The 23449-nt window shown below is 38.4% G+C and overlaps 2 protein-coding genes across 2 annotated transcripts in view; one reads left to right on the plus strand and one right to left on the minus strand.

Moving 5' to 3' along the window:
- The window catches only part of LOC145992170 (uncharacterized), a 66864-nt gene extending 57814 nt beyond the window's left edge, over positions 1-9050 (plus strand). Inside the window, exons 2-3 of the mRNA XM_083128464.1 lie at positions 4496-4663; positions 8361-9050. Of these exons, the coding sequence (XP_082984590.1) occupies positions 4496-4663; positions 8361-8647 (455 nt within the window). The 3' untranslated portion in view covers positions 8648-9050. The remainder of the gene's footprint in view (positions 1-4495; positions 4664-8360) is intronic.
- The window catches only part of LOC145992169 (ankyrin repeat and FYVE domain-containing protein 1), a 132601-nt gene that overhangs the window by 92401 nt on the left and 16751 nt on the right, over positions 1-23449 (minus strand). Inside the window, exons 5-6 of the mRNA XM_083128463.1 lie at positions 20375-20498; positions 18950-19099 (exon numbers count right to left, since the gene is read on the minus strand). Of these exons, the coding sequence (XP_082984589.1) occupies positions 18950-19099; positions 20375-20498 (274 nt within the window). The remainder of the gene's footprint in view (positions 1-18949; positions 19100-20374; positions 20499-23449) is intronic.

Here is a 23449-nt window from a genome sequence, read left to right on the forward strand (position 1 = left end):
TGGGTATACCCAACAACTTGCTTTATCGCCCTTCTATCCTGATGTACGCAGTATTCACTTGTTCCGACGAGCTTTTTTGGACAAAACCTCCCAACATCTGCATTCCCTCCCACCTCTCGAGCAAGCTTCATGGGTTTCTTGTTTCGAAGAAAAGTGCTACTCAAGGCTCTGCGAAGAACATTAACCAGAGGATCTCGTCCGGACAGAACCAGTTCAACTAGAAATTAAGTGAAGGCGGGAGCAATGTAATGAAATATTCATGAAGCAAAGCCGACAAACAAAAAAAATAACCAATCGGGATTTTCGCCTTTTCTGGGCATGACGAATTTACAAGTAAAACAAGTAGAACAAATATGGCAAGATGGTGATGATAAACGACGCGCGATCTTCTATTGTTTGAAAGTATGTCTTCATTCATACATGTTCAGTATTAAATCAGTTAAAACAGAGAACAAGCAATCATTTCCGTTTCGAACGCACATGTTTATTATTAAATTATTCGATCTTCAAGGATTGGTAATGGACAAGTAACATTGACAAACTACTAGAATTGGTTTCACGTGGCTTAAGCAGGACCGCCGATAGAAATCTTTGCCTCTATCCAATACGCAATACTATTCCATTCAGAATTCATTCATGGTAGCGCTTATAATTTTAGGTTACTTTCAGACCGTAGCGACAAGATGCAGGAGACACGCGAATTTCACACCAAAGAGCCGAGCAACAATCGACACCGGCCCCTTCAGTCTAAGGGAGATTTCACACCCAAGCGACAAGCAACTCGTCGCTCTAGAACGGACCAATCCCCAGCAACGTTTCACACCATAGCACAGGGGTATCTCATGTCGCTTCAGTGTGGAATCTCCCTAAAACAAAACTTTTACCGCGCATGCGTGAACACGTAAGACCCGGCTGAAACTTTGGCCGACACCAGGACAGCTGTTTCCGAATTGTCCTCTCCGCTATAATAATCCAACAGCGAAAACAAAACACGAAGATTCACATGAATGCTCTAGAAGAAATTTACGTACGAATATCTATTTCTTTTTTCAAATTTTGGAATATCATAGCGGTTTCTCGAAAGGAGAAGGAATCGAAAACAGCTGCCCTGGTGTGGGCCAAACCTCCAGCCGAGGATTAACAACAGCAATCGCTTCCCCAATGGCGCGGCGTAATCAAAAGGTACAGAGTTCTATCCCGGTGGAGATGCACTGACCCCACAATGGTTCGGATCCCAGCTTAAACCGTAGGCCCAGTGTCGATTAGCGTATCTCCGGATGAAGCGCTGTTAAAACAAACTTCTTGAGACAATAATTCGCTCGGCCTCCCCCATGGCGCAGTGGTAGCGTCTTTGCCTTGTAATCAAGGGGTCCCGGGTTCGATACCCGGTGGAGGCACAAGTGGTTCGGATCCCACTTTAAACTGTAGGTCCAGTCCCGATTAGCCTTACTGTGCATAAAGTGGACTTAAAACAGCAACTCAAAACAATAATTCGCTTAAACACGCGTTAGCAACTATTGCAGAGAGGAAAAGGGAATCGCCTGGAGATCTGCTGCCTCCGAGCGCGCATGCCATGATCACATGACCCTGACCGATTGGCCCAGTGCTGGTTGGAAAGTTGGTTTTTGTGGAGCTCTCGAAAACCTGATCTTGGTCAAGGAAAGAGGCCAGTGGCGTATCTTCGAAGTTTTGCCCCTTTCCAGGCCCCCTTATTATTCTAAGTCGCTTATTTCGTCCGTTAACAGCAGCGACGAAAATAGTTGACTAGTAGAATCAGTTTCCGATATTAGAGCACACGAACCTCCTCATTAACGTTCTCCCCCTAGAATTGCAAGGGAGATTCATTCTGACTTTCTGAGCTCTGGATAAATATTAGATGTCTTGCATTACGTCAAAAAATAATTGCTTCGACATGCTTGTCACATCTCGTAACAGTGCCATACGTTCAAAATATTTGGAAAAGTAAGGCCGCAAAACAGATATAATACGTACATATATATTACGTAGAAATTACAACGAAAAATGCAGGCTCGACCAGGTCTCGAACCCGGATCTCTGGCATACCGTGCCACTGCTCTACCACTGAGCTACCAAGCCGGCCTGATTTTTCGCTGCCGCTGTTTTACCTGTGCAGAATCGTGTCTGCTAGTGATACGGCAAACACTGCAGACTTTGACGTTGCTTGGTTCCTCCCAGCGTAGAATCATAATCTTAGTAGCGATAGCATATGCCTTAGCAAATTACACAACAATAGCAACAGTGGTTGCACGTACTTATTATAAAATGGGATTTCTAACAAAACGCACACTATTTATCTAATTGTCTCTATTGCCCCATGTTTTTCCTGCTAGCCCTTCACCTAATTCAGGTCACAAGCTGAACAATAGTATTAGATAATACATGAAAGTAGTCAAAATACGTACCTCCACCCGAAATCCAATTTTACAAGAATATGGTTTTATAAAAACGATATTCTAGTGTTAAAAGGTCGATAAGGGTATTTGTATTTTTGTTACTTTACGTCGCTTTTCTGCCACTTTTGGATAATCGCGACGACGAGGACGAGAGATGATCTGATGAAGTCTATTAAGTGGCATTAACAAATAACACCCATGGCCATGTCGGTATTCGAACCCGGGGACTTCGGTGGCTATATCGAAAGTGACTACTTACCGCCGCCGGCTCTAAAGGTTTTCCAGTTAAATTTATGCACGGAATCTTATCGGGACTGTACTATGGTTAGTTGTATATGGGATTAGAGCCACGAATTGTTCTTAAACAACTCTCGGATAGCACTTGTTACTTAAAAAACAGAAGTGGAGGGAGGCATCCAGTCAAGAAAGGGCAGACGACGATACGAGTACGCTGGTCACGAATCACTCGATAAAAAGTAGTTTTGTACACCTGGTTCGAAAACGACCACGAAGTAGTTGAGAGAAATGTACGAAACGTTTGGATTATTCACTGTATGAACTGTGCAGCAAGATTAGCACCCCTAATGGAAAATTATTGATGGTACCGAGACTAAGAAAAATTCGAGAATGAGGCAAATAATCGAGACAAGCCTAAGTGTCACAGACAGTGAGATAAGACTGAGACAGACCTCGTCTCAATAGCATCCATATCAAAAATAACCTGGAAAAACGTCTGATCCTATGAAATCTGTCTCTTCACCAGATATCGAATTGGAGGCCTTGATAGCTCACAACTAAAGATGATGTTAGTTGTGCAGGTCAGAAAGCAAAACGTCACGGTTCAAGAGTAACGAGAACAATGCAACTTCCTGTTCAAAACAATAAACAATTAGGGTCGACTTGTCTGTTCAATGTGTACGAGACCTCAAGGCATAAGAGCATCCATCGACCTCTGGACTGAAGTCGAAGATTGTAACTGCACCGCATCAACATATGTGCAAATTTATGGAGGACTATAACCTGTCCCAGCTAACTGTGGAGCAGGGCCGCGCATAGCAGCAGAGGAGGAGGGAAATCGAATGAGCAAGAGCGACGTCGCTTCCCCCTCCCCTTGGCCCCGCCATTATGCAATCCCGTTCCCGCCTCGCGTCACTACTTGCGCAGAAACTTGTTCTCGTTCGTCTGCTCCGTAGATAACTGGGACAGAGTATAACTGGTTGATTGTGCACGTCTTTATCTGCAAAGGAAAGCCAGTTCCTCATCACAGAACACAGTAACCTAATTATTTACTTATCACATAATTTGCAAATGTCATATCAAAGGTTGCAAGTGATATCAAAGGTCATACAATTGCACCCTTCTTCCTCTCTTCAAACACAAAAATGTATGTTATACATAATAATATTAACAATAATTATAATTTATTTTATTGTTGTTGACCAATCATTAATGTCTGTGGTGGATGGTGAACTTGTTAAATTCATCATGGGTTCTTAAGGGACCTCAAATTGGCTTGAACTCTGGATTTTCTCGAGCTAGGTCATAGTTGGAGTTGACATGATCAGCACCATGCTCCAGCCACCTTAACTCCCCAGTATTCATTAATTAGAGTTTGGGTGAACTGCTGAGACCCTGTATGAATGGCAGTTAAGCGCTCATTTTTAAAGTATTTTTATTCGTTCAATCGTTATACAGGGTAGTGCAAAATGAGATTGAGCCTTTCTTGTTTTTGTTTTTTTTTTACATTGAGTGGCAGAATTTGGTGGCCCTGACAATACTCAAACATTACGCCCATGGATTTACATAATGTCACTGCTGTAATAAATAGCAACGCTATATCTACTTTGCATGTGTCAACTGTAAACTGTCTAATTACTTATGCACCACCCTGTATATATAATATTGTTTATGTTAATCTTACCCTCAAAAATCAAGTTCAAGTTAACACTGCTGATCAGAGGATTCTAAAAAAGAAAAGATGGAGTACAAGTAAAAATTTATGTTAGTTCATTGAAAGTTGTCATTACTGAGAAATCCATCGACAGGATGTGGATAATTAATGTTTTCATTTTGCCTTTTAGGTGAAGGGCTCCAATGCTACAGGTGCACAGTGAAGCTACCTCAAGGACAGAATAGCACAACAAATCAACTGTGTTCCGAATTTGATGGCTCAAGTAGATTCCAGGTCAACTGCCCTTACTCGACATTCTGCATGAAGAAGACATTTGAACTGAAACTCCAGAAAGAAAGTAAGTTACGTGATTTAACTGTTCTTTCTTGTGCTCTGCCATATTTAAAGGAGACAATCTGAGTTCATCCTGGAAAAATTAATTAGTGTACTCATTACTTGTTGATAGGAGCACATAGGGTGTCCAACTTTTGACTATGAATTTAAGGGAGATTTCCAAATTTGAGACAAATTTTGCACATTTTAAGTGGCAAATGTTCATGTGATGGATAATATTAAACAAAATAATTATTTTAAATTTCCAATACTATACAGGTAACAATACAGAATAAACAGAATAATTTGCATGTTTCTTAGTCCTGACGTACATGTATTTGTCCACTGATGCTCCGGAAATAAGCATTTTTTTTTATTGTGCAAATTTCAAAAACTCCTTGCAACAATACTCATAATTAATAGCTTTTTTTGGCTCTCTGAACTTGTATTATATCTGATTGAATTGAAAATTTGAGATCTTCATTGTTAATGAAATATACTGGAGATATAGAATGTTAATACGGGAGCTGGGAGGATCGAAAAATTAGCTCTATAATATGGGAGTTATTGGAAAATACTGGAGAGTTGGTCACCGTAGGAGCAGATGACCCCTTCTTTTTTAGCTGTTGAATGTTAGGTTCATTTTTGGCATCACCTTTAGGGTGATTGCTTGCCTTTAAACATTATTAGGAGGTTTCACTTTTTTCGATGTCAACGGTAGAGGGGACAATCAGTATTTATTCATACATTAAACGAGGAATTCTTGTTAGTTTTAGGCATGCCATAGAGGAGTGATCACTTAATTTTTAAAGGACAAACAGTGCAATGCCTTTTTTTAGGATTTAAGGAGTGCGATTAATTTACCTGATGTAAATTTTATAAGTTTTATAAATTTATAATTTTCATAAATTACATATCTGTCCATGGTTAGCAGATTCATTACCTAAAACCTAGGAATTCTTATTTACAAATAAACTGTACTTTTAAGAGTTTCTGAAACAACAGCCAGCGTCAAAGTGTGATCTTAAGAAATCAAGAGATGCTTCAGTACCAAGGTCCGTTGACCTGTGTTTGCCGCTCGCTTTGGAAGGTCCGTTCATAACGCGCCTTTTGAGCAAGCCGAGGTGGTTGTAAAACTGTGACGTCATAGACATGACAGATCGCTGGGGAAAGTTTAGTATCCGCTAGTTTTAGCAGGGGAAACGTGTTTCTGTGTTCTTTCCTTGCTCTTGTATTCGTGTATTCGCGTGTATTTTTAGTCATTTTGTTGTGTTTTTCATATTGTAGTGTGAGTGATAATAATAATGTCTAACTGTGCTGTGAGCACATGTCGAAACTATCTCAGGAAAACTAAAAATTTTGATATAGTTTACCATAAATTTCCTCCCAACGAGAAGTTCCGAAAAATCTGGGAGAGCAAATGTTATCGAAAAGACAAATTTCAGGTTGCTAACTCGAGTATTTGTTCTTCACATTTTTCACCCGAATGTTACGAACGCGATTTAAAATCGGAATTATTAGGAATTACACCAAAGAAGAGACTGAAGAAAGATGCCATTCCTACATTGTTACTTCCAGTCACACACGTGCAGGTCAGTGACGACAACAGCGTTCGTGCAAGACGTGCAAAGGCAAGATGTGCTAGGAGAAGGGTTCTCTCTAAAGTAAGTGAACAATTATTTGTGAACAGCAGCGTGCCACCTCAAGAACAAAAACCTTTATCTGTGTTGTCATTCGTTTGTTCAATAGAAAGTGAAAAAATCGAAAACACAAAACAATTGGAAGTGCTTCGTGGGGAAAATGAAAAGCTAAATACAGATATAAATAATTGTCATGAGGAAATCAAAAACCTTAAAATCAATTTGCAAAAATGGCAAGCAAGGTATAAGAAGGTATTGCAGTCAAAAGTGGCTTTAAAAACAAGGGAGCGGAAGAACTATCGTGAACAAAAAAGTGAGACAAATTTTGAGCAAAACCTTTACTCCAGGGCAAATCGCAATGGCGTGCCCAGGATTTTCGAAAGGGAGTGGTTATGTATACTTTTTCTTGGTAGTCAGCTCTCATTTTGTCATATTTTCCTACCTTTGACGTTCTTTTTTTAGGAATACTGGGCGAAAGAGGGGGGTTATAACCCCCATTAACCCCCCCCCTTGGGCACGCTACTGAAATCAACATGTTAATTAAGGGGAAAAGAAAGCAGAGGCGGAAACAGGAAGATATAATTCCTGCATTAACACAAAGGGCGATCAGTGAACGATTGTATACCCACATGAGATCAGAGGTCGGAATTCAATTACCCAGCATTGCAACACTTCGTCGCTGGGCGCAGAAATTGAATGAGACTCCCACCGGGAATTCTTGCACCAGTTTTGAATATTATGAAACAGCAGGGACAGTGTTTGACTGAAGTGGAAAAACTGTGTGTCCTGTTGTTTCATGAAATGAATGTTAACGTACGAGTGTGCTACGACAGTGAAATTGACAGAGTTTTGGGTCCCCATAGAAATGTTCAGGTTGCAATGCTTCGAGGATTGACAGGTGAATGGAAACAGCCAGTATACTATAACTTTGATACGGCTATGACCAAGGCTTTGTTGTTTGATACTATATATCAATGATTGGGGTAGCTGGGTATAAAATAGTCACTATAGTTTCGGATCTAGGTGGAAGTAATAGAAAGCAAATGAAACAAAAAGAATAGACCCAGAGCAGCTCTTCTTCCAGTTCTTTCCAGCACTAGCCGTGGGCAAGTTTATGCTTTTACATACTTATAATTCTTCTATACACCATTACTTTCATGTATTCTGTGTAAGTTGTTTTGCGATGGTCTTCAGTATGCGTTTTTCCTCTTAAAAACAAGAGCGTTACATGCTTTACAGTGCTGAAAATAGCAGACACGCAGAGAGTATCATGCTGATGACGTCACAGAACCCTGCCGACGTTGTAAACACGAGGATTGACAAAAAGGCGAGTTATGACCAGACCTTCTAGAGCGGGGGAAAGTGGGCTTCGACGGACCTTGCTTCAGTACAGTACATTACTTCTAAAAAAAGGCAGGTTTTCCTAAGTAAAAAAAAAAAGGATGTTGGATTTGCAATATATATACATATAAAACATACTATTTCAAAAGAAGGAATATCTGGAGGCCAAGACAAAGATGAAAATACAATATTGAGATATTTCTGAATAATATTAGAAACAATTTAAAATTGGGTTGGTCTTGTGCGGATAGAACAGTTGGAGGATTTGGGTCGCATCCAGGGTTAGGAACGTCAGAACAAGAGTTAGTAAATTCTTGAAAGGTTCACATAACCACAGCACATAAATCACAAGTCACTACTCACGTGTGGTTTAACAGGTTCTTTGAAATATTGACGTTTCAGACCTGTTACCAGATCCATTCTCAGGGTAGTTCAAAGAAATAAATGACTCCAAAACATCGGTGTTTGGAAAGAACCTCTTAAATCACACACAAGTAGTAGTTTGTATTTTTCCAATAAGAGTTAATAAGTAAATTACATACTAGTACTATAATGTTATAGTGGGATCACAAGCAAAAGAACCTGTGCAGAACTGTGTGTCCTCGCAGTGGAGGGGAGAGGTAGGTTTCACTATGGGTTGAGCTGAACCAAAGCTGAACCAATTGTTTGTGGTCGCTCTATATTTGTAAAATGTAAATATGGATACATCAACACAAAATCAATTTCCTCTCTCTTCTGCAGAGACTGTCCATGGGGTGATGAGAGACTGCGCTCCTCAACGATACAACTACCACTCTTACAAGGAAGGAAAATGGAAAAAGGAACACTATGTTGAAGAAACTGTGTACACCGACGAGTGCATAAAAATGGACGACGTTGTAAAAGTTCCAAAATCAGAATACTGTTACTGTAGTTCCCATCTGTGTAATTCAGCAAAGCAAACGCACGAAAGCAGCACTGTGAACACGGATGCAATGGCTGTCATCTTTGTGTTCAATGCCATGAAATATATAAGAAGTTTAAGGTAAAATGTACATAGAACTGTTATCACATTATTTAAATTAAAACGAAGTGTCTTTCAAAACGAGGTGCCCTTAAACATATTTTTTTTTTACGAAAAACTTGCCATTGTGGTGCAACGGAAGAGAAGAAAGGACACATTTTGACTAAGTGGTGTGTGAAAATGTGTGAAGAACACATGCAATGTTGCAACTTTCAGTCCTTGTGTACGAAAAATACCAAAGGGATGTGTAAATATTGACATTCATTCATTGCTTTGAATTGTGATATTATTTATGATACTGTCTGTTGAGGAATATTGGATATGTGTTGTGTAAATAATATTGTTATAGTCTTTTAAGTGTAGTATTTATGAACTGTAAATGTCAGATGCTTTTATTGTAAATGTACTGGAAGATATTTGTAACTTAAGTAAACTATTTTTATTACCACTGCATTAATCACTTGCAACAAGAACCTCACTCATTAAAAGGGGATTATGTATTTCATTTCAGGGTAGCACGTATCACGTATAAGCCATCACGATCCTATTTCTGAATGGGAAACTAGGTACCATTGATGTCAAGTGTGTCAAAGGCAACAGATCCTATTAAGGTAGCACTGATACCGAAATTTACACACAAGTTAAACAGAGACTGAAAAATCAGGTAGCTCAGTTGGTAGAGAAATGGCATGGTTTGCCAGAGACCCTTGTTCAAGTCCTGTCCGAGCCTTCATTTCTCACATAAATCTCTACATAACGTTTTTCTCGGATGACATCTATATATAGCTTCTAAGATAATGCACATGTGCTGAGGTGAATCCTATAACATAACATAGCAATTTTCCATTCTCTGAGTCCTCGTGGATGTCTTGATAAGTGTTACCATTTACACCTTCTAAATCCTAAATCAAGGCTGTCCAAAGTATGGCCTGCAGTCACATCCAGCCGACGATGGGTTTTCATATGACCCACCGAAGTCATAATGCCTCTAATATTATTGTTCTGTACATGTAATATGGGTTAAGACCAATCACTCAAGTACATAAGGTCAATCCGCGTATATGTGTCCAATTTTGGACTAGCACTTACCTTATGAAAATCCACAGGACCAACATCGGTTGGCCTCAATGTGATCACCGTGTGTGTTGGTAATAGCCCTGCATCGTAACTTCCATTGTAGGAGGCTATGACGAAGTACAGGAAGAGGAATTTTCTGCCTTTCCTCCTGACAGACCTTCCACAGGACCCAGAGAGTGGTGACACGAAAGGAAAGTGCCCGTTTCAGTAGACCAAACCCACAGAAATCCATGGGACTCGCATCCGGTGACTTCACCAGTATATCGTGAAATGGAATAGCCCGAATGCTGGTATCTGTCACCATCTGTTGCAGAAAGTTCTGGGTAGAATGAGATGTATGTGATGAGGCCTTATCCATATGCACAGACACTTGATTTACGGCATTTCCATACAAATGCAGCAGATCGTCTGTATAAATTGGGGTCAGGATATGCTGCTGAAAGAACGCAGAGTTGATTTTACAGTTTTTTGCGACATGGTGTATCCTGCGACAACAGAAATCCCTTTGAGAAATTTGCAATGACGGACGAGATCTGGCCAGCATTTTGCGTCGCGTGGAGTGTACGTTACGGCTCGAATTTTGCCACAATCTGATAGATAAATCCATGCCTCATCTAGTGTGGCCACAAACTTCCACTTGTCCCCAGATAAATGGTGTTCGTACAGTCACCTGCTGTTGGTCATTCTCTCACACCGATGGGCCTCACTGAGGTAATGGCCATGGCTTTTAAAGACCTTCCGGAGGTTTAATTTCTCACGCAGGGTGCGGTTCACAATTGACTGGGCCACATGGAGTCGTGTAGCCATCACATGTTGCATCGGTTTTTTTTCCATTAGTGCCATTCGACGCAACTTCCGAGACACAGGTGGCGTCACTGCAGTGCATGCTCGCTTCCTCGTCCCCCTGGTGGGCGACTGAATAGCTGGAACCTCGTGGTTTTTATGCCGCTTGATTATGTTCTTGATAGTCGTCGAACCCAAGGCACATCCATGTTCTTTGCACTGTCTCTGAATTTTTGACCCCGAATATTTTCCGTGGAAAGTGCAACTACGTAGCCCTCCCAAAAATGGTTGGGTCAGCTTAGGAGCCATGATGCACACAACACACACTCGCGATAGTGCCATGATACTACAGGCTCTACCTGTCCTCCTGTGCTTTTAACCGCTTTGATCAGTCGATTCTGTGCGCAGGTGTGATGGTTCAAAATCGGACACATATACGCAGATCGACCTTCTGTATATACAAAAAAAGGTTTGGGCACCCCTGTTCAAACCATAACAAAATGCACCCTCTCACAGCATGACAAGTGGTGAGATTTTTCATAGCTTCCCATAGAAATGAAGTAAGGCAGCTTTCAGGCCAAAGCAAGATGTGACATGTGGGGGTCTCTCACCAAAGTGTCAAGAGACGAACCCTTCCAGCCAGTAAAAAGCATTCACTGTGCAAGTCTGATCAACAGACCAAGGTGACACAATGCATGCTTTTGTGGCTCAGTCCGGGTGAGATGCAAGCAAAAAGTGATGTGTGCAGCTTGCCATGCAAATTTAGTACAAAAGTTTACATTTATTTCTGAAGGTTCGTTTCCAAGTGACATGTGTCATATGTTGCTTTGGTCTGAAAGCTGCCTAAGTGATTCTTGCTTTAACTAACATTCACCCATTAATAAGAAGAATCCTCTAAACTAATAAACCACTTTATTTGTAACACTTTGCAGATAACCTGTAATTATCAATCTTAGGATTAGGATGAAATCCATGCTCGAAGATGAGGTTTATAGCATTGCCCTCTGTTTTAAGGAACCCGTGGAAGACGACAGTTATATTTCCAGGGATGCAATAACACAAGCTCTCTCATAGAGAACTAGAGTGTACGCAAAGCAAAAATACTACTTCTATTTCATGGCCAATGTTTGTAAATCGTACTAAACAAGTGCTTCCATAAGCAATTGAAGGGTCAGAGGAAAAAAAACAGGTAAGTTAACACTCTTCACACTCCAGAAAAGTGAACTGTTAATTGCAAAATGTTATTGAATATGTAAATGAAAAAGTACAAAAAACATGCTTTTATGAATGGAAGTGTCAAATGTATGAAACAAAAGAAAACATGTTCCAAAGTCCAGCACGTTATCAACATAGCAGGAAATGACGCTTCTACTTCGCTTACGACAGAAAATTAACTTACCCTTTCCCTCCCCCACCCCCACCCCCATGACCCTTCGGATACACACAGTGACCCTGGAAATCAGTTAAGTCACTCCTGCCACAATTTCTCCTGGTCTCCCCAACAGAACATCTTTACTTTCTTTCACTGCAACATCTATAACCTCAAAATATAAACCTCCTATTCAGTCTTATATAAATATATAATAATGCTACGTCATGTGGAAGAATGTGAATCAATAGTAAGTTACAGGCAATGTGTAAATTAGCAGGGGGGGGGATGCCAGGGATTTCCCCCCTCACAAAACATTTTATTCCCGGCCCCCTCAAAGAAAAGGGAATTGAAAGCATACAGTATACCATTTCTTAACAGTAACGAACAGAACTGAAAAATCATTCGTGTCCATTAATTGTCTAATCATCAAAGATTTCCATGTCGAAAAGTATGCAGCCTTGTGGATTAAAGGAGGACCATTCTGCAGCTGACCAACCTCCCCGAATGTTTATTCAAGTGTTCACAATAAACTTGTAGGTGGTTAAATAGACATTAAGTTTGAACCTGGGAATGGGAACTTGGATAATTTTTGTTATTAGTTCGATAGCTCTTTTTTGTGTACAAGTTTGGAATTTCTTAAAATGTAAGCCCATTTTGCCAGCTAAGCTCCCCTGTGCTGTGCCAATTTTCAGCAAAATGCAGAGTTTCATTAAGATGATTGTAGATCGGAGGCTAATTGCCCTAGACAGACGAATGATATATCGTTATATGCAGAATGAACCATAGAATTGGACTATATAAATTGTATACACATTGAGTGTATATATAGATGCAGGGGGGAGGAACCGGTAAATTCCAAAATCTCAGAAAAAAATGCCCCTCTGCCCCTGGACAACAAAGTACAGGACATTGTCAAAATACACATGGAAATGATGGCAGGCATGTCTGGAACAAGAAAATAATTGCACTTTTATTATATGAGCAATAGAACAAGACTTGTAACCCCCCCCCCCTCCAAATGACATGTCTGTGCGCCACTGACTCAAGCTTCGGATTGCAGAGTTACCTTGAAACGCCTGTATATTGAAGGCTAATTGCCCTAGATGGATGAATCAAGTACCATTATACGCGGAATGAACCATAGATTTGGACTACATACAATTTATGCCCATTGAATGTATATATGGATGCAGGGGGAGGGGAGGAATCGGGAAAATTCCAAAATTTTTGAAGAAAAATGCCCTTTCCCCCTCCGCCCCTGGAGAACAAAGTACAGGACATTGTCAAAATACACATGGAAATGATCGCTGGCATGTCTGGAGCAAGAAAAAAATGCACAATTATCATACGAGTAATAGAACACAACTTTTACCCCCAAACAACATGTATATGCGCCACTGACTCAGTTTCAAAATAAGCCGCCATTTTTCTGCCATTTTCCCCCTTTTTTTTATGGAAGAACAAGACGTGCAAGAGTCTTTACGGTGCAGAATATGTGTTAACAATAATATGAAAGAAGAAAATCGCAATTCCAGTGAATAATAGCGACATTATGATGTAAAAACTACGAGCATGTCAAAATATCTCGATCAAGATATTTGGTACCTGAGGGATAACAGGTAAATATCTAATATCTCGATCCCGATATTTGGTAAACAAGAGGATAATTAATATTTAATGATCTAAGATACTTAGAACTGCAGAGCAATAGTTTAGTTTACTGACTGGTAACATAAAATATGTACAAATTTGCACACCCAAAAAATTTACTTCCAAAATGAAATCACAAATTTGCAATTGAGTGGGTAAACGGCGCAGGCAGGTGGGAGAGGGCAGAGATATCTGGAAAACGTTCATGTAATTTGAATAGTGAAATTGTAGCAAAATTTTATTAAAAATAATATTGTTTTCTGCGATTAACAGGCTGTAAATTAAATCTCGAATTGTTCACACTATTTCCTCTTCAAGTGATTGTCTTTGAACTTCTGGAATAAAAACCGTTAATTTCAAGAAATTTCAAACATTAATAGGGTATAATATATCAGAATTAGCCTCCTTCAAATAAGATGCTTTGGAATTTCTCAGGTGTTAGGGATTATGAAAAGTCGACATCTGACCTTGATAATACACACCCCGTCATTTTCAATTATTACTTTTTTACACTACCAGTTGTCATGTATAAACACGGTTCAGATGTAGCATGAAGGAGAGCAGACTGAGTGGTATCTGATTAATATCTATCTTTTATGAAAATGTACAAAAAGACGAAGAACTGTCCATCAACAAAGTGATCGATGTTTACGGAAGGAAGTAAGGCAAATTCCGTTTCTATCTCGTAGATAGCAGACTGAAGTTTGAACTTGTATACAGCACCAAAGTATTTTAAATTCAAATTGAATTTCATGATTTGTAAAGTAGTAATAATAATAATAATATAATAATAATTAGGGAGCGGAAGTTGATGAAATGTCATATTTATTCTGACATCTTGGACATGATGCTCATTAGATATACACAATATTACACTTCGTCTAGAACCCAAAAAAAGGTAATTTTAAAGTGCATTTTTTTGCCAATTTTCAGGTTTTAGGTCATTTTCCCTGATTTTCGGCATTTTTCCGTCATTTTTTGCAATATTCGGTGTATTGTTCGTCATATTTTGTCACTTCTTTCATTTTGGTAATATTCTTGAGTCTTTTCACCAAGGTGAAAATAGGCCTATATACAGGGTGTCATTTTAATGGCACCCACGGACCACAGATTCGTATAGAGAACATCAAAACAAACAACTTTTCTCAGTAACATTTTTCTCTTTGGTGCGTCAATTCGACGCTACAGCCGTTCAAAAAAGACCGTTTTGCCGCCTGGATGCTGGCAACCCAACACAACATTTGACCGTATCTGTGATGTCATTTCCTGCGGCAAAACAGCGCATGGCAGGGTTACAAGGAACACACAAATTTTGTGAAAATTTACAAACTACCAACCACATGATTAAGTGTACAACGAAGCGAGAAACGCGTCCAGTAGACCGAACATCATAGTCTACCAGCCAGAAGGTCAGCAGTCATCTCAGGGGAAGGGGGAAGTGAACCAACGATATGAGAAATGGTAAAAACGTATTCAAAATGAAGTGTCAATATGGGATTTTCTCTCAGCCTACATGTCAAATATCAACAACAATACATTTTATTGGACTTACAGCTTACATGTGGCTGTTTACGCCCAGCTTCATGTCAAATATTTGCAAATATCGTTGCAAGGTTGATATCTACAGGTTTCTGTCCAGATGCCTTGTGGTACTTTTGTGCTGATAACGGTAGTATCCGAGATTCACGTTGTTACATTACGGCTAAAACACGTACAACCACAGTAACAATCTAATTATGAATCGGTAGCGAATATACTGTCCTGGTCACAGTTGCAAACTATTACATTACAAGTGTATCCGGTGCATGGATAAACACAGTCGTCGGAGAGCTTGTACATAATATTATGTGTTGCTTACCTTTGGAATTTTGTGATCCTTCATTTTGTCATCTGTTCAGTGTGTCACAGACAACTAGTATCAGAAGGACGAAGTGGATAGACTAAATTGTAGATGCCAACTTGGTAACTAGATTTGCAAATATTTGACATGTAAGCTGAGACAAAATTTGATATGACCACTTCCAATTGAATTCTGTTTTCTTTCTACCAGTTTTCGTGTCGTTTGTTTACTTCCTGTTAGGTTAAAGAACGTGTTTTCTCATTTTCTTTTGCGGTACATAATGTGGCTGATTGTAGCTATGTCATTTTTCACAGAATATGAGTGTTCCTGGCAACCCTGGAACGCATCGCTTCAGGACGGGATATGACGTCACAAATGCAATCAAATGTTGTGTGTGGTTGCCGGCATTCAGGTAGCAAAACGGGCTTTTTTTGAACGACTGTAGCGTCGAAACGATGCACCAACGAGAAAAATGTTACTGAGAAATGTTGTTTGTTTTGATGTCCTCTATATGTTTCCGTGGTCCGTGGGCGCCATTAAAATGACACCCTGTATATATATATCTCGCAGGATTGCAATTTATGAGCAAAAGAAATGCTGAACTGGTGACAGTCTTTGTTGTGTCTGGGGAAACTAAACGACTAGGTGTCTGGGGCAAACTCAGATTTAAGATAAGATTTTTCCATTGGAAATCCTCGTTGTATATTTTAATTGAATGAGCATGTGGTATCACTTGGTGCCTTTTTTTTTTTTTTTGAAAGCAAGATTGCATTTTGTTTAATTGCCTTTCATTTCAATTTTTAACCTGAAACTAACGAATTTAATGGTAATTTTTGGCATTTTTTACGTCATTTCTTCTAATTTTTTAGGACATTCTATAGGTCATATACCTATATTTTTTAGGTCATCAACTTCCGCTCCCTAATAATAATAATACAGCAATAATAATAATAATAACGTAATATAAACATTAATAGCAAAAACAAAAACAATACAAGTTTCTATGACTGAAGGGGAGGATATGAAATCTCACTATGCCCCCCCCCCCACCCGAGAGAAAATCCTGCAGGCAGCCTTGGAGTGGACAACCCCTCCCCAAAGCAAAAAGTTGAATTTGCACACTGGTTACATGTTATAATCGCACGTTTAAGAAAGGAATTAACTTAAACTGTATTTGTGCTCTTGCCTTACATAAGTTTGGAAATCAAACTGAAAGAGCTATAATTTTTAACTACTTTTCTTATTGCATGTCACTTTCTGCATCCTTCGACTAATCACGATGATAAAGATGAATAATGATTAGATAACATTGCTGAAGAGACTTGCAAACAAATGCCATGCCCATACCAAGTATTCTGTATTCTATTAAAATTTACATTGCTTTCGTAACTTTTGGCTAATCACAGCAATAAGGATGAATGACAATTAGATGAAACGATCCAGACCAGGACACAAACCTGGAAACTTTTGGTATTAAGATCATTAGTCATCAAACCATGTGTTTATACAATGAGACAGCTCAAAAATGCTATAAATAAATTAAAAAGCAGTGAAAAACTATGTCTACTAGCTAATCAAATAGCAACCTCAGTTTGAATTAGTTGTCTCAATTGCAGGTAGATGGCACATGTTGCTGTATGTTTAGGCAACTTGAAGGTTCTGGGATGCATCACATACTGGTAACCAGTGCATTTTTTCTGAGAAAAAGGTTCCAGTACTCTTCAAATTGGTTTTCTTATTGTGTTCATCAGAAGAACTATTAAAATCATAAATGACCACGTATCCACACACACACATAAAATTCCTTTCAAAAATAAAACTATTGGTCAAGTCCTGATTAGCCAATCTGTGCATAAAGTGGACTTTTGACACACTTTTGATTGACACAAAATTTCAGGGTCACATCTGATCCCTTAAGTTACAAATTTAATTAACTGTTCAATAATTTGTTAAATTAGAATGAGTGCCACTTCCTGGCAATGAATTTGGTGAATATTTTATTTGAGAACTGTTCAAAAAGTCTCATGTGTTTCTTGAAAGAGTAAAATGCTGTAACATGCTATACTTAAAAAAGAAGCCACGATGGTGGCTGAGCCAGGCACCTGATTTCATCACTGAAAGTTCTGGGTTTCATTCCAACCTTGGCAAGGGAGTTGCTTCTTAATTGTCTCTTCATCAATATCATCTAATCACCATTCAACTTCATCAGTCTAAAGAGGTAGAAAGGAGCATAAAATATGCAAAATACAAGAAAAGCCATTAAAAAAAGAAAACTAACTATGCACGTGTTCTTAGAGCTCTTTCACACCAAAGTGGCAAGTAGTGTTAAAAGGTTAAAATACATGGATTAAAAAAAATCCAAGTGCTTCGTTGTCGTCAGCTGTCTTGCATAAAGATGCACATTACTATCTACCATGCAGAACTGCCCCATTTTACACATGTGTATGTATTTCCTTCTACACGCAACTCACTTGCCTCACCTCATCATCTTATATCATCCGGTAAACAAAACTTTCTGTTGCTGAAACTGATAAGACTGCACACTACAAATGACAATGACACCTTATTGAGAAAACGGTTCAGTCCAAGTAATATACAGTAAAACTTCTCCTAATGGACACCTTTAAATTATGGACATTTTTAAATTCCCTGGCAGAAATACATGGGAGTTTAATGGCAATATTACTTCTCAATAACAGACATTCTTAATAACGGACGTGGACACCAAGGCAAATAAAACTTCTTAATAACAGACAGCCTGAAAGAAAACAGTTGCAATTCCTGGAATTCGATACAACAATGACCAGTATTTCAAACTAGCACACATTGTTTCATGTTACACCAAACGTATTTCTTTTTAAAAGTGCAGAGAGTAGACAGTATTCTTTGTGGTTATCTTGACAAGTGTGTCATTTTGAATGCAGTAATTTAACAAAGGATTACACTATGTGTACTGTAGCCTATTTTCTTTTTTGAAATTTGTGATGTATGTAGGGATACTTTAGTAAATTTATATTCACCGTATGTAGTACAGTATTTTGTTTCTTGAATGTAGGAAAACAAAAAACATTATGTTCGTAAAGTACATACTGTAATATGCTTATCCTATTGTGTAACATCCTATACTTTTTCATAACAGACACTTATTTTTCCCCCAGGCCTGTCTGTTATTGAAAAGATTTACTGTACAAGCAACAAGCAACACGTGCTTGTCATGTCAGTTCAGTACGAAAAGTTGCATTTATTACCAAAGGTTCATTCCCCATTTGTCGCTTGTCAGTTCAAACTCCCTTAGATTGATTGCTTTGGTTTGTTTTACTTTGCTTTTCTGCCATGCATGGCTAATTGCAAGGGTGATGTGATGAAGTTGATGAAGGGACACTCACAAAGAACGCCCATGTCCAGACCAGGATTCAATGGAGGTTGGCGAAAGCTCCCTTAGAGTCTGATTGGACGTCTCCAGCCATTGTGAACATAATATATCCTCGGATATTCTTACTATTCCCCCCTGACGATAACAATAAGGCTGTAAGCACCGGAGTATGCACTGATGGAATGTCAAATAATGCAAAAGTTAGATGTAGCAGGCAAAGGTAGGTACTTACCTCAGAGTTGTTCTCCACAACAAACAGAAAGACGACGTCTTCCCTTTTCAATCTAATGGCAGCATGTAGTGGGTGTCTTGTTTTCTCCTTCAACATTTTATACAGGAATGGTGCTGTCATATTTTCAAAATCCTCGCTCGCAAAATCCTCCTGAAAGAGAAAGAAACAATTGCAAATTAATTTGCATCTATTTATTTATCGCCATTTACTTTTGGCACTTGCCTAGTTCTACACTAAAGCAGATGGCGAAGGTCTTTTGCTCACACACTACAATGAATTAGCTATCACAGTATAGCAAGGGGAAAAAATGCCATTGTAAGACTTATTCAAACACATTAAAAGACCTATATGTTACAACCTATACTGAAAAACAAACTTTGTAGCATGTATTACATCTTGATTTGAAACCATTTACTTGTTTGTCTGTAAAAAAAAGTAAGTAATTACAGAAATTTTAGTGTATTGTGCTGCCGATACCACTTTGAAATGATACCGATGTCAATACCAATGCTTCAAATTGTAACAACTAAAAATTGTTCATAATATTGTTTAATATAAATATATTGTAAGCAAGGGGGCTTCGATACCTGGTGGAGGCACATAGTGCTTTGGATTCTCGGTTAGCATTTCTGTGCATTCAAAAGGACTTAAAAACTAAATCAAACAAACAATATGAATATGTAAGTGTTCCACTAATTATATGCATCAATTGCTTTAAAAGTAATCAAGAATTACAACTGAAATACTAAAATAAAAAAAGGGAGTTTCCTGTGCACTCTGTACCATGTTATGAGGCACATATAGGGGTATGTGGGGCAAAGGCCCCACACTTACTTCGATCTCAGTCAGCTGTCATTTAATCACAAAATCCATTTCTTTACACAATACTTGTGCCAAATAAATAAAAACTTTGAATTTTAAGGATATTTAGACTCCATGAAAGTGTTGCATGGTATTTTTGCAGACCCAGTACTCCAGATAACATTCAACCAGTATCGGTGAAAAAATTCTAACTGATGCTTTCTGATACCAAAATTCTAACTGATGCTTTCTGATACCAATATCACAACTGAATAGATCTTTCAGCATCGGTATCAGCTCAGCCATAATGATTGTACATAACAACCTGCCACTGCAACTTAACATAACTGCCTCCTATGGTTGCACGAATTTCTCCAACCAACCAAACAAACAAATAAATACTTGAGCTTGAGCTTGAATGAATGAAGAGGCTTGCTTAGTAGCAAAGTTGGTTGAGTGCTGGTCCTGAAACCAATGGGCATGATCTGTCAAAGGATGATCAAGATTTTCACTACAAAGCCATTAAATTAATATTTCAAATAAAGCATTCAATGAATGAACAACTGACATCATCCAACAATAAACTGTTTCAAATTACTTCTTACTATTCATTAAAAATCTTACCCAATGTGTAGAAATCAAATGAGAACAGTATTCAATCAATGTTGTGGCTCCAATATCTATGGCAGTTGTGTAATATTTAATGCAGTTGGAAACATTCACTGATGCCATCAGAGCCTTTTCACACCTGTTGACAAAAAGAAAATAATAAATTGATCAATTACTATTAAAAATAGAGAGAATAGACAACGGTCAACCTCTGCAGTGTAGTTGCATCTATTTTACATCCTTCCAGATCCTTTGTATGACTACTACGTATAAATTGATTTTTTTTAGATTTGAACTAAAGAGAGTTCCTAAACCATTGAGTCAACATTAGAGGGAAGCATATGTCAATATTTTCAATAACAATACCGAGCTTATAATGATGTTGGTATCACAAAGTATTATTCTCAGTTGATCACTGATGCTGGCCTACTGACCACTTGTGGTGATCCAGTTGGTAAGGCATGAAACATCAAACTGACATGCAAGAAATGCAGGACCCTGGATAAGGAGCTCTGTGGCTCACATAATGAATGTCATTAAGACTGTATATCATGGAAGCCCATTTTGCAAATTTGCCTTCCTCGTGCTGGTACAAAGCCCATAGCGCATACAATACCAGTTGTTTTGTCCAGGCCAGCTTTGCTGAGGCTCGTCAAGAACACGGCTCCTCCGGTATGGGGCAGTTAGTGATTGGAAGGTCATAAACCTGGAGGGTTGTGTCGCCAGCACTGGCATTTCTTTTCTCAGACATTTCCTCTGCTCCTTGGGTTGATTGCAATCTTCATTGCTGCAAAAGTTATCTTACCACTTCGTGCAACAACAATATGTGGCTTTATAACAGACATAATTGTGAAAGATTTTCTTTAACGAATGAGGAGTCCCAGTGGTCTAGTAGTCGGCCTCCATGGTGGAGTAGTTAGCACAGCACCTTACGACAGCATGGGTTCCAGGTTCGAATCCCAGGTAAGACATGGATGTTTGTGTTCTGAATGTGAAAAATAGAGAACTGAGTAAAAACTGATACATGAGAAAAAAAGAGAAAAGAATGACAACTAAACTTCCTCTTGGGGCCTTTCTTAAAGTAGAAAACCCAGGTTCAATTCTCAGGGTGCACGATTTCAATTGGAAGCTTTTCCAAAATTATCCTTGCATAAAACAGACTCTGGGGCTCATCCAACTTCTGTGAATGTATTTTTTTATTATTATTTTACCAAAGGTTTCAGATACAGTACAGAATGACCATTTTATACTGAAACAGTAACAGCAGGAAAACAACAATAATAACAGCAAAATGATGGCACAAAGAAAAAAAATTACACATATATTATTAACAATTTTCTGAAACTGTGCTCTGATGAGAATATGTCAACATTTGGAGGCAGGAAGCCTGTAGAAAAGAGACCGCTGTAGAAGGGAGAGCTTCTTTGAGCAAGGACTTTACATTGCTGGTTGGCCGTATGGGAACTCATAGATGAAATTTGTTACGCAGAAATTCGGATTTAATTTTGCCGTTCATGATTTTATGCAAGAATTTCATGTCTGCTAATTCACGACAAGTGGTGCTTGGATCTATATTATAATAAAACTTCCAGTGATAATATGAACTCCATTAATTACCATGGAATTTCTCTCCTTCTCAACATCATACAAAATATTATCTATATTTCTTTTAACAAGACAAACCCCTCATCCTAATGAAATTATAGGTGATTATCAATGTGGTTTTAAACGTAAGAGATCAACTATAGATCATTTTTTTTTACATCAGACAGACAGTTGAGAAAAAGTGAGAATATAATCAAAATTACAATCAGCTATTTGTTGATTTTAAGAAAGCATATGATTCGGTTAAAGGAGATAAATCACATAACATATTAGTCGAATTTGGAATACCTAAGAAGCTTGTTAATATGATAAAATTATGCAATAATGAAACAAAGTAAAATTCGTGTGGGTATTAATATGTCGGGACAAAATTACAATTCATGATGGGTTAAAACACGGAGATGCATATCTTTATTGCTCTTTAATTTTGCCTTAGAATATGCTGTTAGGAAGGTAAAAGAAACTAATGAAGGACTAAAATTAAACGGTCTGACTGTTATTAGCATATGCAGATGATGTAGACTTACTAGGGGATGATACAAATACAATTAAGAATAATGCCAAAATATTTTTAAAAGCAGCTAGAGAGATAAGTTTGGAGGTTAGCAAATTGAAAACTAAATATAGTATGCTTACAGGCCGAAACCAAGAGTTGGGTAATAATCAAAATTTAATTACTGATAACAACTCGTTCGAATCAGTCTCCAAATTCAAGTACTTAGGAGTAATACTAATGAATGAAAATTATATTAAAGAGGAAATAAAAAGGAGACTTGATTCAGGAAATGCTTGTTACTTTCTTCTTCATAAACTTTTATCTTCTCGTATAATATCTAAGAAACTAAAAGTTAACAATTGAACGCAGGATCGTGCAACATGTTATCCCGAAGCTGTATGAAACGTTTCTGTTGATTAGCTGGTTTTCAAAAGGTATGTGTCCCTTGTCGCTTCGGTCTGAAAACTTCCTTAGGGAGATTTCACAGCAGAGCGACACGCTACATGTGTCTGAGCATATCTGAGCATGTAGCTGACTTAAAACAAACTTTCATTTATTTTGCTATAATTTATATAAGATTCAATTAGGACAATTAATGTATTTATCCTTTTGGAACATACTAATAACGCAAAAGAAATGTGCCATCCATACATTCAAATTTAGTGATTATGTGATTTTAAAATGAATGAGAAATTGGATAGTACAGATTTTCCAAAGTGAAATAGTGGTTGTGAATATCAGTGATTATTTCAACAATTTCTTACATGAAATACTTTGCGATAAAAACAAACCGGTGAATGAAATCAGCTTTGGGGTTTCTCCCAGAACACGGTCGGTCGAAAGCCACCCCCCAGGGGCCTCGAAGGGATCAGTAAATTATCTTAGGCCCCACCTTTTGTGGTCAGAGTCATCTATCGGCAGATGGCTGATCTTATAGGACTCGCGTAGAGTGATATTCACCCAGTATTTTACCGTAATTTTGCAATGTT

The sequence above is a fragment of the Lepisma saccharinum genome, chromosome 9 (assembly GCF_977018435.1).
Source record: "Lepisma saccharinum chromosome 9, izLepSacc3.1, whole genome shotgun sequence".
NCBI lineage: Eukaryota > Metazoa > Arthropoda > Insecta > Zygentoma > Lepismatidae > Lepisma > Lepisma saccharinum.